A 14342-nucleotide genomic window follows, 5' to 3' on the forward strand; every position below is an offset into this window, starting at 1 on the left:
AATTTGGACAAAGCATGAAAGAGTCCTGAGCAGTTGATGGTTCAATGTGGAAATCATGGCAAAATGAGCATTCAAAACAAATGGCCGACTTCCTGTTTGCAGTGGACCATCAGTGCAAGAGACTTTTTTGTTCGTCTGGTCGACTTACATGTGTGTACCGATTTTCATGTTCCAACTCCATAAAAACCCCTATGGGGAGGCGTTTTTTGAGGTGTTCAAGGGGGCGCCATGGAGGCTTTTAGCCCCGCCCACAGGTGTGGCCCCCATCAGATGTTAGAGGTCGCCACCCTTGACCTGTGTAACAATTTTCACGATGATACGAGTTTATTAAAGCCGTCAAAAAGCCAAACGAATTTTCTTGGTGAATGATCGACAGATGCTGCGTCGCCACACGGACGCCATTACTCGTAGCCTCATGGTGGACATAATGTAGCTTCACCAACTTGTTCTGGATGTTTTAGAAGTTGAATGAAGTTGATGGAGTCAACTATGTGGTATCAGTACATGTAAACGTAAAGGGAGAATCTGTGGCAAAATGAGAATTCAAAACAAAATGGCCGACTTCCTGTTCGGAGTAGACCGTTGGTGCCAGAGACTTTTTTGGGCGTCTGGTCAACGTACACATGTGTACCAGCTTTCATCTTCTAACTCCATAAAAACCCCTATGGGGAGGCATTTTTGAAGTTTTCAAGGGGGCGCCATGGAGGCATTTAGCCCCGCCCGTGGGCGTGGCCCCATCCGATGTTAGAGGTCGCCACCCTTGACCTGTGTATCAATTTTCACGATGATACGAGTTTATTAAAGCCGTCAAAAAGCCAAACGTATTTTCTTGGCGAATGATCGACAGACGTGGCGCTGCCACACGGACACCGTTACTCGTAGCCTCACGGCGTTCGTAATGTGGCTTCACCAACTTGCTCTGGATGTTTTAGAAGTGGAATGAAGTTGATGGAGTCAACTATGTGGTATCAGTACATGTAAACGTAAGGGGATGCGCTACAGAGGCATTTGGCCCCGCCCATGGGCGTCGCCCACATCAGATTTTAGAGGTCGCCAGCCTTGACCTGTGTATCAAATTTCATGGTGATACGAGTTTATTAAAGCCGTCACAAAGCCAAACGTATTTTCTTGGCGAATGATCAAAAAATGCCGTGCCGCCACGCAGACACCATTACTCATAGCCTCATAATGTAGCTTCACCAACTTGTTCTTTATGTTTTAGAAGTGGAATGAAGTTGATGGAGTGAACTATGCGGCATCAGTAAATTTAAGAGTAAGAACTGGTCACTTCCTGTTACCACCGGGGGGCGCCATGAGTAAGGTGGGACATTAATACATCGGAACGTTCATGGCTGAGCTCCCGTCATGCTTAGCAAATTTGAAGCTTCTAGGTTCGAGTATGTGGGCGTGAGAGCCGTTAGAATTTACATGGCAAGCGCCGAAACATTCGCCAAAATTTAGCGACCCCTAACAGCTACGCCCTTTGATCTACAGACGTGCAGAGCACAACTTTAGATCAGCTAGGTGTGGAGATGATCTGTACCAGATTTGAAGTTGATTGGGCGAAATCCCTAGGACGAGTTCGTTTTGAGTAAAAAAAATAAAATTCAAAATGGCCGACTTCCTGTTGGAATTTCAGCTTCCTGGCAAGAGAAATTTTTGTGCGTCTGGGTATGCTTAACATCTTTACCAATTTTTGTTCAGGTACGACAATGTCATCGACATTCCCTATGGGAATTTTTTCAACTTTGTAGGGGGCGCTATTTAGCTATTTCGCGTGGACCGTGTGCGACGACCCAAAAATATCGAATTTCGGGAGTGGCCGGTCATCCCTGCAAAGTTACACAACTTTTCCAGTTTGGGAAAGGGACGAAATTGGGCAAAACAGTCGGTCAAGAATAATAAATAATAATTAAAGCTGCGAGCAGCGTTGGTCGGGCCCTCGCAGTCCCCGCACCTCGGGGCATGCTGCCGTCAGGGCTTCCGCACGCAACGCCTCGAAGGAGCTGTTTCTTTATAATTTGGCGGCCTGCTCCCGCTGGCATTAAGTAATGCACGCTGAAGACAGACAAAAGAGCGTGTAGTGCTGCACGATTCCCCAGACAAAGACTGAGATGACGGTCCGCTTCTGGAGCTGGCTGACGTAAATGTCCACATGTGGCATCATGCAACGAAATAGTTTCAGGAAGAAGCTGGAAGTATCATCGTCCAGTAGCTGAAGAGAATTTTTTCTCCAGTTCTTCCAGCTGCTCTACAGTCTGGCGATGATGTAACGCCCTCTAGCTCACGCAATACACATCCATTACAAAATCAGAAGAAGGCCTAAAAATCCTTAAAACTAAAACTGTGATGATTTGGAAACCGTAAAAGATTTTTAGAAACTGAATACATGCCCAACAGTTCAAGGTCTTCTGAGTCTTTAAAAGGTGGAGTGGTATCTGTAGCTCAAAGCATGCAGCACAACAAGAGGTTGAAAGGCGATGGGTTTTGAAAAGGATTTTAAGATTTTCCCATTTACTTTCCATTCAAACCAATTAGACTGCAACCACATCGCCACCTATTGGCTGATTTGCACCAAATTTTACACAAAGCCTCATCAGTCCATGGAACACAATTATGAACATTTACGTGATAATCAGACAGTATTTTGTCAAGATGTACACGATTGTCTGCGTTCAACACAATATGCAGGAATTTGTTGTTTTATAGTTCGGCAATTTTATGTACTATCAAAATTCTTTTAATAACTTTTTGTCAGGAGGGTCCACAGATGCTGTGTGCCAAGTTTCGTGCAAATCACTGAAATCACCTGGGACAAGTTCGAAAAAATTAGTTTTGCATTTGTCCCGATTTTGCGAACTGAAATTTAGCTTGAAAGTGGGCGTGGCCTACACCAAATAATTCAGCTGGATGCAGGGAACATGGAGATATAAGGTTTATCAATGTGTGACACATTATGTGTGAGTTATGGGTTAAAAACTCTTCAAGTGGAAAATAGCGCCAACTGCTGGTCATTTTTGGTGTGTAAGTAGCAGGGGCTAGTCTATACCAAGCCTATGAATTTCATTTCCATAAGTGTTATGGTGTTGGCACAGGGCCAAATCTAAAATTAAACTGGCAGAACAGCGCCACCTAGTGGCCGATTGCTAAATCCTTTATTAGATATCCTCAAGAGGGCAGAGGCAATGCCTATACCAAGTTTCGTGTCATTCCGCCCAACCGATGTGGAGATATAAACTATTGGAATTTAAAGAGCGCCACCTTGTGGTCATCACCTAAACTTTTGGACACATCCTCAGGAACTCATGTCAAAGTATTATCTTAAGTTTCATGTCATTGGGACTAACCATTGTGGAGATATCCAACACTTCCTGTTTAGCAGGAAATCTGCAGGAAGTTGTTATTTAATAACTTGAGTATTGTTTGGCCTATCAAAATTCTTTTAATAACTTTTTGTCATGAGGGTCCACAGATCCTGTGTGCCAAGTTTCGTGCAGATCGGTGAAATTGCCTGGGACGAGTTCGAAAAAGTAGGTTTTGGACATTTTGCGACATAGCAAAAAAAAACGGTTGGCGGAAATGGGCGTGGCCTATACCACGAGACTCAGCCCACTTCACTGAACAGGGGGATATAAGGTTTTTGAATGTGCGACAAAGTATGTGGGAGTTATTAGCCAAAACGCACTTTCCTTAATAACAGCGCCACCTAGTGGTGGAAATTCAGGACGGCAATAGATTATAAAATTTTTCGCCAGGTGTGACTTATATTCCAAGTTTGGTGAGTTTTGGGGTATGTTCAGGCAGTGAAAAATGCGATCATTTCGTCCAAAGAAAAGAGAAAAAAAATAAAGAATCGCTTCAAAAACAATAGGGTCCTCGCAGGTTCCCTGCTCGGGCCCTAATTAAAGCTGCGAGCAGCGTTGGACGGGCCCTCGCAGTCCACGCACCTCGGGGCATGCTGCCGTCAGGGCTTCCGCATGCAACGCCTTGAAGAAGCTGTTTCTGTATAATTTGGTGGCCTGCTCCCGCTGGTATTAAGTAATGTACATGCATGATTCCCCAGACAAAGACTGAGTTGATGGTCCGCTTCTGGAGCTGACTGATGAAAATGTCCACATGAGGCATAATGCAATGAAATAGTTTAAGGAAGAAGCTGAAAGTATCATCGTCCAGTAGCTGAAGAGAATTTTTTCTCCAGTTCTTCCAGCTGCTCTACACACCAGCGATGATGTCACGCCCTCTAGCTCACGCAATACACACCCATTACAAAATCAGAAGAAGGCCTAAAAATCCTTAAAACTAAAACTGTGATGATTTGGAAACCGTAAAAGATTTTTAGAAACTGAATACATGCCCAACAGTTCAAGGTCTTCTGACTCTTTAAAAGGTGGAGTGGTATCTGTAGCTCAAAGCATGAAGCACAACGAGAGGTTGAAAGGCGATGAGTTTTGAAGAGGATTTTAAGATTTTCCCATTTACTTTCCATTCAAACCAATTAGACTGCAACCACATCGCCACCTATTGGCTGATTTGCACCAAATTTTACACAAAGCCTCATCAGTCCATGGAACACAATTATGAACATTTACGTGATAATCAGACAGTATTTTGTAAAGATGTACACGATTGTCTGCGTTCAACACAATATGCAGGAATTTGTTGTTTTATAGTTCATCCATTTTATGTACTATCAAAATTCTTTTAATAACTTTTTGTCAGGAGGGTCCACAGATGCTTCACGCAAAGTTTAGTGCAAATTGGTCAAATTGCCTAGGAGGAGTTTGAAAAAGTAGGTTTTGCATTTGTCGCAATTTTGCAAATGGAAACTTAGCTCAAAAGTGGGCGTGGCCTACACCAAATAATTCAGCTGAATTGACGGAAAATGTAGATATAAGGTTTAACAATGTGTGACACAATATGTGTGACTTATGGGCCAAAAACTCTTTCACGTGGAAAATAGCACCACCTGCTGGTCATTTTTGGTATGTAAGTTGCAGGGGCTAGTCTATACCACCCCTATGAATTTCATTTCCATAAGTGTTATGGTGTGGGCACAGGGCCAAATATAAAATTAAACTGGCACCACAGCGCCACCTAGTGGCCGATTGATAAGTCCTTTGTCTGATATCCTCAAGAGGGCAGTGGCAATGATTATACCAAGTTTGGTGTCAATCCGCCCAACCGATGTGGAGATATAAACTATTTGAATTTAAAGAGCGCCACCTTGTGGTCATCGCCTGAAATTTTGGACACATCCTCAGGACCTCATGTCAAAGTATTATCTTAAGTTTCATGTCATTTGGACACACCATTGTAGAGATATCCAACACTTCCTGTTCGGAAGGAAATCTGCAGGAAGTTGTTATTTAATAACGTGAGTATTGTTTGGCCTATCAAAATTCTTTTAATAACTTTTTGTCAGGAGGGTCCACAGATGCTGTATGCCAAGTTTCGTGCAAATCGGTTAAATTGCCTGGGACGAGTTCGAAAAAGTAGGTTTTGCATTTGTCGCAATTTTGCGAACTGAAAGTTAACTCGAAAGTGGGCGTGGCCTACACCAAATAATTCAGCTGAATTGAGCAAACATGTAGATATAAGGTTTTACAATGTGTGACACAATATATGTGACTTATGGGTCAAAAATTCTTTCACGTGGAAAATAGCGCCACCTGCTGGTGATTTTTGATGTGTAAGTTGCAGGGGCTAGTCTATACCACCCCTATGAATTTCATTCCCATAAGTGTTATGGTGTGGTCACAAGGCCAAAAACAAAATTAAACTGGCACCAGAGCACCACCTAGTGGTTGATTGATAAGTCCTTTGTTAGATATCCTCAAGAGGGCAGTGGCAATGCCTATACCAAGTTTCGTGTCAATCCGCCCAACCAATGTGGAGATATCAACTATTTGAATTTAAAGAGCGCCACCTTGTGGTCATCGCCTAAACTTTTGGACACATGCTCATTTAGTCATGTCAAAGTATAATCTTAAGTTTCATGTCATTTGGACACACCGTTGTGGAGATATCCAACACTTCCTGTTTGGCAGGAAATCTGCAGGAAGTTGTTATTTAATAACATGAGTATTGTTTGGCCTATCAAAATTCTTTTAATAACTTTTTGTCAGGAGCGTCCACAGATACTGTGTGCCAAGTTTCGTGCAAATCGGTAAAATCACCTGGGAGGAGTTCGAAAAAGTAGGTTTTCGACATTTTGCAACGTAGCAAAAAAAAACGGTAGGCGGAAATGGGCGTGGCCTATACCACGAGACACAGCCCAATTCAGTGAACGCGTGGATATAAGGTTTTTGAATGTGCGACAAAGTATATGGGAGTTATTAGCCAAAACGCGCTGTGCTTAATAACAGCGCCACCTAGTGGTGCAAATTCAGGACGACAATAGATTAGAAAATTTTTCGCCCAGTGGGACTTATATTCCAAGTTTGGTGAGTTTTCGGGTATGTTCAGGCAGTGAAAAAAGCAATCATTTCGTCCGAAGTAAATAAATAAATAAATAAATAAATAAATAAATAAATAAATAAATAATCGCTTCAAAAACAATAGGGTCCTTGCAGGTTCCCTGCTCGGGCCCTAATTAAAGCTGCGAGCAGCGTTGGACGGGCCCTCGCAGTCCACGCACCTCGGATCATGCTGCCATCAGGGCTTCTGCATGCAACGCCTTGCGATGAAGAAGCTGTTGCATTATAATTTGGTGGCCTGCTCCCGCTGGTATTAAGTAATGTACACTGAATTCAGAAAAAGTGCATGTACTGCTGCATGATTACCCGGACAAAGACTGAGTTGATGGTCCGCTTCTCGAGCTGACTGACGAAAATGTCCACGAGGCATAATGCAATGAATTAGTTTCAGGAAGAAGCTGAAAGTATTATCGTCCAGTAGCCGCACAAACCCTCAAGCTTGCCGCAGAGTGGCAGGCTCAAACTCCCCTGATGGTTTCAAAACACTGGATGATGTCACATTCGTGCTCAAACACAGTGCTCACAGCGCAGATGTGGAAATTCAGAAAAGCTTCATTGCCGAGTACGATTTTACACATACGAGGAATTTTTGTGGTGATGTTGGTGCATGCATCAAATAACTATTAAGTGAAAATATAACAAATTAACAATATCAACTATTTAAAGAATAGAAAATATAACAAATTAACAATATAAACTATTTTAAAAAGTAGAAAATATAACTATACAATATAAATATATATACACAATCTGTTTTTTGGGTAAAAGGATAAAAGGAGCACACATGCTGGCAGTGAACAATTACAAGAAATGATGTGCAAATGAAAATGCGCAAATGAATAGGAAGTTCAAGCTGAGCATTAATGTAAAGCATAGAGTTATGGTGCTGTCAGTGTGACAGTAGAGTCAGTGGTAGAGGTGGAGTGTGAGGAGTGTCAGGGGGGATTCAGGCCTTGTTGATAAGGCTGACAGCAGACGGGAAGAAACTGTTCTTGTGGCGTGAGGTTTTGGTCCTGATGGACCGCAGCCTCCTGCCAGAGGGGAGTGTCTCAAAGATCTTACTGTGCTTGTTCTCGGGGGTCTGTGTGGGAGATCTTGAAAAAAATCCAGAGAATCCAGCCAGATCAGAGAAAAACTGATTAACTAATGGGGTGTGCTGAATGATGAAAGCTAAAAAGTAAGAGGGCGGAAATAGCTTAAAAAGGTGAACAGTTTCGAAAAAGAAATGTAATAAACATTTATATATTGAGTAACAGGAGACACTGCTGAAATCTGTGATGTCATGTTTTATTTCTGGAGAGTGAAAAATGACGGTAGCAGAGCGAGAGATAAAACAAGTACTATCTCCTCTTCTCCAGAAACCTATGCTCAAAATTAACATTGTGCCTTATGGGTGAGCTGTTGGAGTGCTTATCGCTCTAGGACTTCTACAGCCAAAAGTGTAAGTCCTACATCTGAAATAGGACCATCAGCTGAAAGCCAACAAGATGTCCTACATTTCTATGTATATACTGTCTATGTGAAGTAAAAGATGTGGGATCCAAATCAAGCTGAAGAGAATTTTTTCTCCAGTTCTTCCAGCTGCTCTACACTCTAGCGATGATGTCACACCCTCTAGCTCACGCAATACACACCCATTACAAAATCAGAAGAAGGCCTAAAAATCCTTAAAACCAAAACTGTGATGATTTGGAAACCGTAAAAGATTTTTAAAAACTGAAAACATGCCCAAGAGTTCAAGGTCTTCTGACTCTTTAAAAGGTGGAATGGTATCCATAGCTCAAAGCATGAAACACAAGAAGAGGTTGAAAGCCGATGAGTTTGAAGAGGATTTTAAGATTTCCCCATTTACTTTTCATTCAAACTAATTAGACTGCGACCAAATCGTCACCTATTGGCCGATTTGCACCAAATTTTACACAAAGCCTCATCAGTCCATGGAACACAATTACGAACATTTACGTGATAATCAGACAGTATTTTGTTAAGATGTACACGATCGTCTGCTTTCAACACAATATGCAGGAATTTGTTGTTTTAAATTTCGGACGTTTTATGGACTATCAAAATTCTTTTGACAAATTTTTGTCAGGAGGGTCCACAGATGCGTCACGCAAAGTTTAGTGCAAATTGGTCAAATTGCCTAGGAGGAGTTTGAAAAAGTAGGTTTTGCATTTGTCGCGATTTTGTGAATGGAAAGTTAATGCGAAAGTGGGCCTGGCCTACACCAAATAATTCAGCTGAATTGAGGGAACATGTAGATATAAGGTTTAACAATGTGTGACACATTACGTGTGACTTATGGGCCAAAAACGCTTTCACATGGAAAATAGCGCCACCTGCTGGTCGTTTTTGGTATGTAAGTTGCAGAGGTTAGTCTATACCACCCCTATGAATTTCATTTCCATAAGTGTTGAGGTGTGGGCACAGGGCCAAATATAAAATTAATCTGGCACCACAGCGCCACCTATTGGCCGATTGCTAAGTCCTTTGTCAGATATCCTCAAGAGGGCAGTGGCAATGTGTCTACCAAGTTTCGTGTTAATACGCCTAACCGATGTGGAGATATAAACTATTTGAATTTAAATAGCGCCACCTTGTGGTCATCGCCTAAACTTTTGGACACATCCTCAGGAACTCATGTCAAAGTACCATCTCAAGTTTCATGTCATTTGGACACACCATTGTGGAGATGTTTGGCAGGAAATTTGCAGGAAGTTGTTATTTAATAATTTGAGTATTGTTTGGCCTATCAAGATTCTTTTAATAACTTTTTGTCAGGAGGGTCCACAGATGCTGTGTGCCAAGTTTCGTGCAAATCGGTGAAATCGCCTGGGAGGAGTTCGGAAAAGTAGGTTTTTGACATTTTGCGACGTAGCGAAAAAAAGTAGGCGGAAATGGGCGTGGCCTATACCACGAGACTCAGCCTAATTCAGTGAACGTATGGATATAAGGTTTTTGAATGTGCGACAAAGTATATGGGAGTTATTAGCCAAAACGCGCTTTCCTTAATAACAGCGCCACCTAGTGGCGGAAATTCAGGATGAAAATAGATTATAAAATTTTTCGCCAGGTGTGACTTATATTCCAAGTTTGGTGAGTTTTGGGGTATGTTCAGGCAGTGAAAAATGCAATCATTTCGTCCGAAGAAAAAAAAATAAATAAAGAATCACTTCAAAAACAATAGGGTCCTCGCAGGTTCCCTGCTCGGGCCCTAATAAAGAATCACTTCAAAAACAATAGGGTCCTCGCAGGTTCCCTGCTCGGGCCCTAATAAAGAATTCCTTCAAAAACAATAGGGTCCTTGCAGGTTCCCTGCTCGGGCCCTAATAAAGAATCACTTCAAAAACAATAGGGTCCTTGCAGGTTCCCTGCTCGGGCCCTAATAAACAATACAATTTCAATAGGGCCTTCGCTGACTGCTTGCAGTCGCTGCTCGGGCCCTAAAAATGAATTTTATATTCAGTAGGCTATTCAATTTCAAAAAACCCAGTCTCCCCCATACCAGTCATATGCCACCTAGCATCACCTGTCAATCACTTGAAAACTCAAACAATGGAGTTGTGGTTGAAGCGTAGAAGCAATTCTTTTGAAAACACAGAGGGACAAGTGGCAAAGAATGCCAAACCAGAGCCAGCAAAATTTCGGCTGTATCTTGATGATTATGTTTTAATTCGATTTACGTCCAAAAGTTGCAAGACACCCAAGGTACTGTGTTTTTTCTGTGGGGAGAAACTAGGCGACAGTAGCATGAAGCCAGCACATCTGCAGTGTCATCTTAAGACAAAACATGGATGTCACATTGGTAAGCCACCTGACTTTTTAAAGAGGAAACTGTAGAAGCCATTCACTATCGCTGCTCCTTCTAGCAGCTGTAGTGCTGGCAACTGATTATGCTGGACAAAAATGCAGCGCAGAAATTAAAAACTGTGCCTTTGTCAAATGACTCTATTTGCCACAGAGTAGATAGAATGGGAAAAGACACTGTCAAGCAAGTTTTGGGAAAACTTGGCAACTCTTTTTCACTCCAGCTGGATGAACCCACAGATGTCAGTGGAAATGCACAACTTGTTGCTTTTGTGAGGTAAGTTGATACTGACGACATTTATGAGCACATACTATTCTGCAAAAGTTTGGAGGGGAAAACAACAGGAGAGGACATATTTGATGTTGTCAGTGCCGCTTTCTGTGAAAACGGTCTGAGCTGGAAATCCTGCAGCAGCATCTATACAGATGCAGCAGCATCTATGACGGGAAGCGCGCATTAAAAAAAGAAAACCCCGATGTGATGTGGACTCATTGCGTCATACACAGGAAGGCATTGGCGTCCAAGAAAATGAGCCCCGTCTTACATGATGTTTTGAACAGCAGCATCAAAGTGATCAACTTCATTAAGGCGACTTAATGCATGCTTGTTTCGCCACCTCTGCAAAAATATGGGAGCTGAACACACACAACTGCTGCCCCACACAGCTGGCTCTCTCAAAGGCGAATACTCAACTAGCTGTTGGAATTAAGATCCAAAGTACATGCCTTTCTGATTGAGCACAGATCTCCCCATGCCACCTTGTTCCAGGACACAGACTAGCTTGCAAAGCTGTGCTATCTGGCAGATATATTCAGCAAACTGAATGAAAATGTCTCTGCAGGGCAAGGACACCAGCATTTTAAACCTGTATGACAAGGTGGGTGGCTTCCTGAAGAAAGCAGAGCTGTGGAGAAGGGCCTGTGCACAGGAGGATTTCAACTGCTTTCCTCAATTGGATGATTTTCATTCACATGGAGGAGATATCTGCACCACTGGATTGGGTGAGAAACCCATTTCTCTTGTCTGAAGCAAAGCAAAGCAAGCTCCCTGTCACCTATCAGGAAAAGCTCTTGAAAGTGTCATCAGATCGTGGCCTCAAGATGAAGTTTGACATGTTCACACTTACACAGTGTGTGTCTGAAGCAGGAGCGCCCTGACCTAGTGCAGAAAGCTTTGGAGCAGCCTACCCTTTGCCTCCACATATTTATGTGAGGCCTCCTTCTCTGCAATGACTGTGATGAAAACAAAGCAGAGAAACAGACTGTGCCTGGAGAAGAGCTTGATCACAGCAGTTGCCTCCCTGCCACCAAGAATGAAAAAGATCCTCAGTGAAGCACAAGCCCAAGTGTCTCTCTAAAATGTCTCACTAAATGCAAAAACACCCAGTTCAGTGCAACAATGTAATATTCAGTGTTGACAGTTTGTAATGTTAAGATGTCAGTCTTCAAAGAAACAAATTGGCTTGAGCTAGAAAAAGATTCATGTGCAGCAGTGCCTCTTGAGACACTACCTTTTTTAGATAAGAAAACTCAATGCAAATTTAAGATTAAGAAGGATTAGATTGAGTGCACCCAAAGAGTTTGGAACACGATTAGGAAAAAAATTGGAGCCCCCCTGGAGATCTCAAGGGTAATGAAAATTTCTTGGCTGTTGAATTTTGAACCAAACAAGCTGGATGTTGGGTTTAAAGAATTGGGGGAGAAGGGCTTACAATGATACATCAAATGTTTGAAGGGGAAGTCCTACAGTCTTTTAACCAGCTGCAAGATAGATTTGGTCTACCTGATGTCACATAAAGAATGGAGTTTACTTAAGAAACAACCCACACATACAGAAGATTTGTCCATAAATATTATTAAAGAAAAAAAAAAGATACTAAGGTTGTTTCACAAATTTACAAATGTTTGAATATGCTGATGGGGAGCGCTCTTGATGTGAAAGGGAAGTGGAGTTAGAGATGAATGTCATTATCAAAGATACGTGCTGGGAAGATGTATGTGAGGAGGGGCATAAAACAACCAGTAGCCCATTGTGGAAAGAATTCAACTGGAAACTAAAAATGAGATATTTCAGAACCCCTCCATAACTTCCATATTTGACAATAGTAAAACTAATTTGTGCTGGAGAGAATGTCATCAGATAAGAGATCACACACACATATTTTGGGATTGCCCAAAGTTGAAAAATCATTGGTAGGGGATTCAGAGAGAATTACTCTCTATATTGAATGTTGATTTACCACTGACCCCCAAATTTCACATTATTAGAGCACTCCTTAAGGGAAAATGTGAAAAAAAGAAGCTGTATCTATTACATCTCCTATTATTAATAGCAAGGAAGATGATAACTCTATCATGGTTAAAACCGCTTCCTCCTTCTATACCTCAGTGGCAGGAGAGTGAAGAAGGTATATATAATGGGGAAGACAACAGCACACCTACATCTTAAGATGGACATTTTCAGAGCAAGATGGGCTCCCATAAGCGAACACTTAAATTTACAAATGCGAAACACTGTCAAACTGTGCTGTGCTGAGAACTGTCAGAGTATACTTGTGATTTGTACAGAGGAATATCAGAAACGATCAAATGAGCATGAATTGTTTGCTGAAGTGATACAGGCTCAACTGTTTAATTTATACCTTTTTCTTTCTTTATTTCTAATAACTGGCTCTTCATAAGTATGTAACAACTAAATATCTGATGTAAGTCAAACTGAGTGTAAATACATGAATGCCAATAAATACTTCGTTCAAAAAACAACAAAGAAGTCTTTTTTTGATTCTTAAAAAGACATTTTAAGATGAAAAATATTTTTATTTTCTATTTTCTAGAAATTTCTGCTTTTATTCAAAATTAAAGTTAATGATTTCTTTTTGAGAACAGATCTTTACTATGATCCCAAAAGAGGAAACTTTATGTTGTTATTCTTATGTGCACAAATCTTTATTTATAATTAAGTTAATTATTTCTTTCTTTTTTCACTTATATCTTTTTTTCCCAAATAGTTCAAGGGAGACCACTACAAATGAGCAGTGTTTTGCACATTTATGAAGTTTTAAATTGTTCATTTTATAGTTTTAAATGGTTGTATGGTCACTCTTTTCACTACATTAGTTTGAATCACTACATTTTAGTGATGAGAAATATTTGCAATAGATTCAGTCATGGGCGGGGCAGCTGTAGCTCAGTGGGGGGCAGCTGTAGCTCAGTGGGTAGAGCTGGTGGACTAGTGATCAGAAGGTCACCAGTTTGAATCCGAAAAAGTTGCTCCTGATGTGCAGATGCCATCAGTAAGGGTCCTGCAACTCATCCAGGGTGTACCCTGGTGTACCTATGCCCATTGTGTGAACTGTGCCCGCAGTTTCCTCAGGGGGAAACGGCAACATCCCGCGACCCTCACGGATAAGCGAAAAGAAAACGAAACGAGATTCAGTCATGGATTATTAACATTTAAATTGTTTGAAATAGTTTTTTTTTTTTTTTTTCAAGTGTTTGAATTTTGTATGTGTTTAACATTTCCAAAGTTTAATGAATCAGACACTGATGGCACAGTGCTCTGTTTTAAGTATTTTTTTCCAAACAAAAATGCTTTGGTTAGGGGGTACTTAGCTGAAAAAATATTTCACAGGGGGTACTGAAAAAAGGTTGAGAACCACTGTGTTAGACCATGGATTAAATTTACACCGGAATATCCCTTATAGTAACATCAAACAACTGGAGCTTGGGATGAGTCCTACTCACATTAAAGTGCATGGATCTGCAGTAACCTTACCTTTTGACCATCTGAGGATTGTACAGGTAGATCTTCATGAAGAGCTTCTCCTCAGCATGGTAGCCATAGAAAGGCCTGTCAAACAAGAGAAAGACCATATGGAATACAGTGGCATATTCTATATACATCTGGGCCCGTATTCACAAAGACTTTTATCTTAACGTAAGGAGTACTCCTAAATCGGACTAAAAGTTTTTATGTAGGAGTGTTTTCTTAAAAGTAATTCACAAAGCTGCTGAGACCTACTTGCAGTTATGAAAACATTGAACTCCTAAACTAGAAGT

General features: G+C 41.3%; 1 protein-coding gene across 5 annotated transcripts in view; it reads right to left on the bottom strand.

Annotated features, from left to right (window-relative positions):
* Window positions 1-14342, bottom strand: part of rev3l (REV3 like, DNA directed polymerase zeta catalytic subunit) — a 130100-nt gene that overhangs the window by 74003 nt on the left and 41755 nt on the right. For all 5 annotated transcript variants that reach the window (XM_037087058.1, XM_037087057.1, XM_037087059.1 and 2 more), the window contains exon 3: window positions 14059-14133. In XM_037087058.1, the coding sequence (XP_036942953.1) occupies window positions 14059-14133 (75 nt within the window). The remainder of the gene's footprint in view (window positions 1-14058; window positions 14134-14342) is intronic.

This window comes from Acanthopagrus latus, chromosome 22 (genome assembly GCF_904848185.1).
Source record: "Acanthopagrus latus isolate v.2019 chromosome 22, fAcaLat1.1, whole genome shotgun sequence".
Classification (NCBI taxonomy): Eukaryota; Metazoa; Chordata; class Actinopteri; order Spariformes; family Sparidae; genus Acanthopagrus; species Acanthopagrus latus.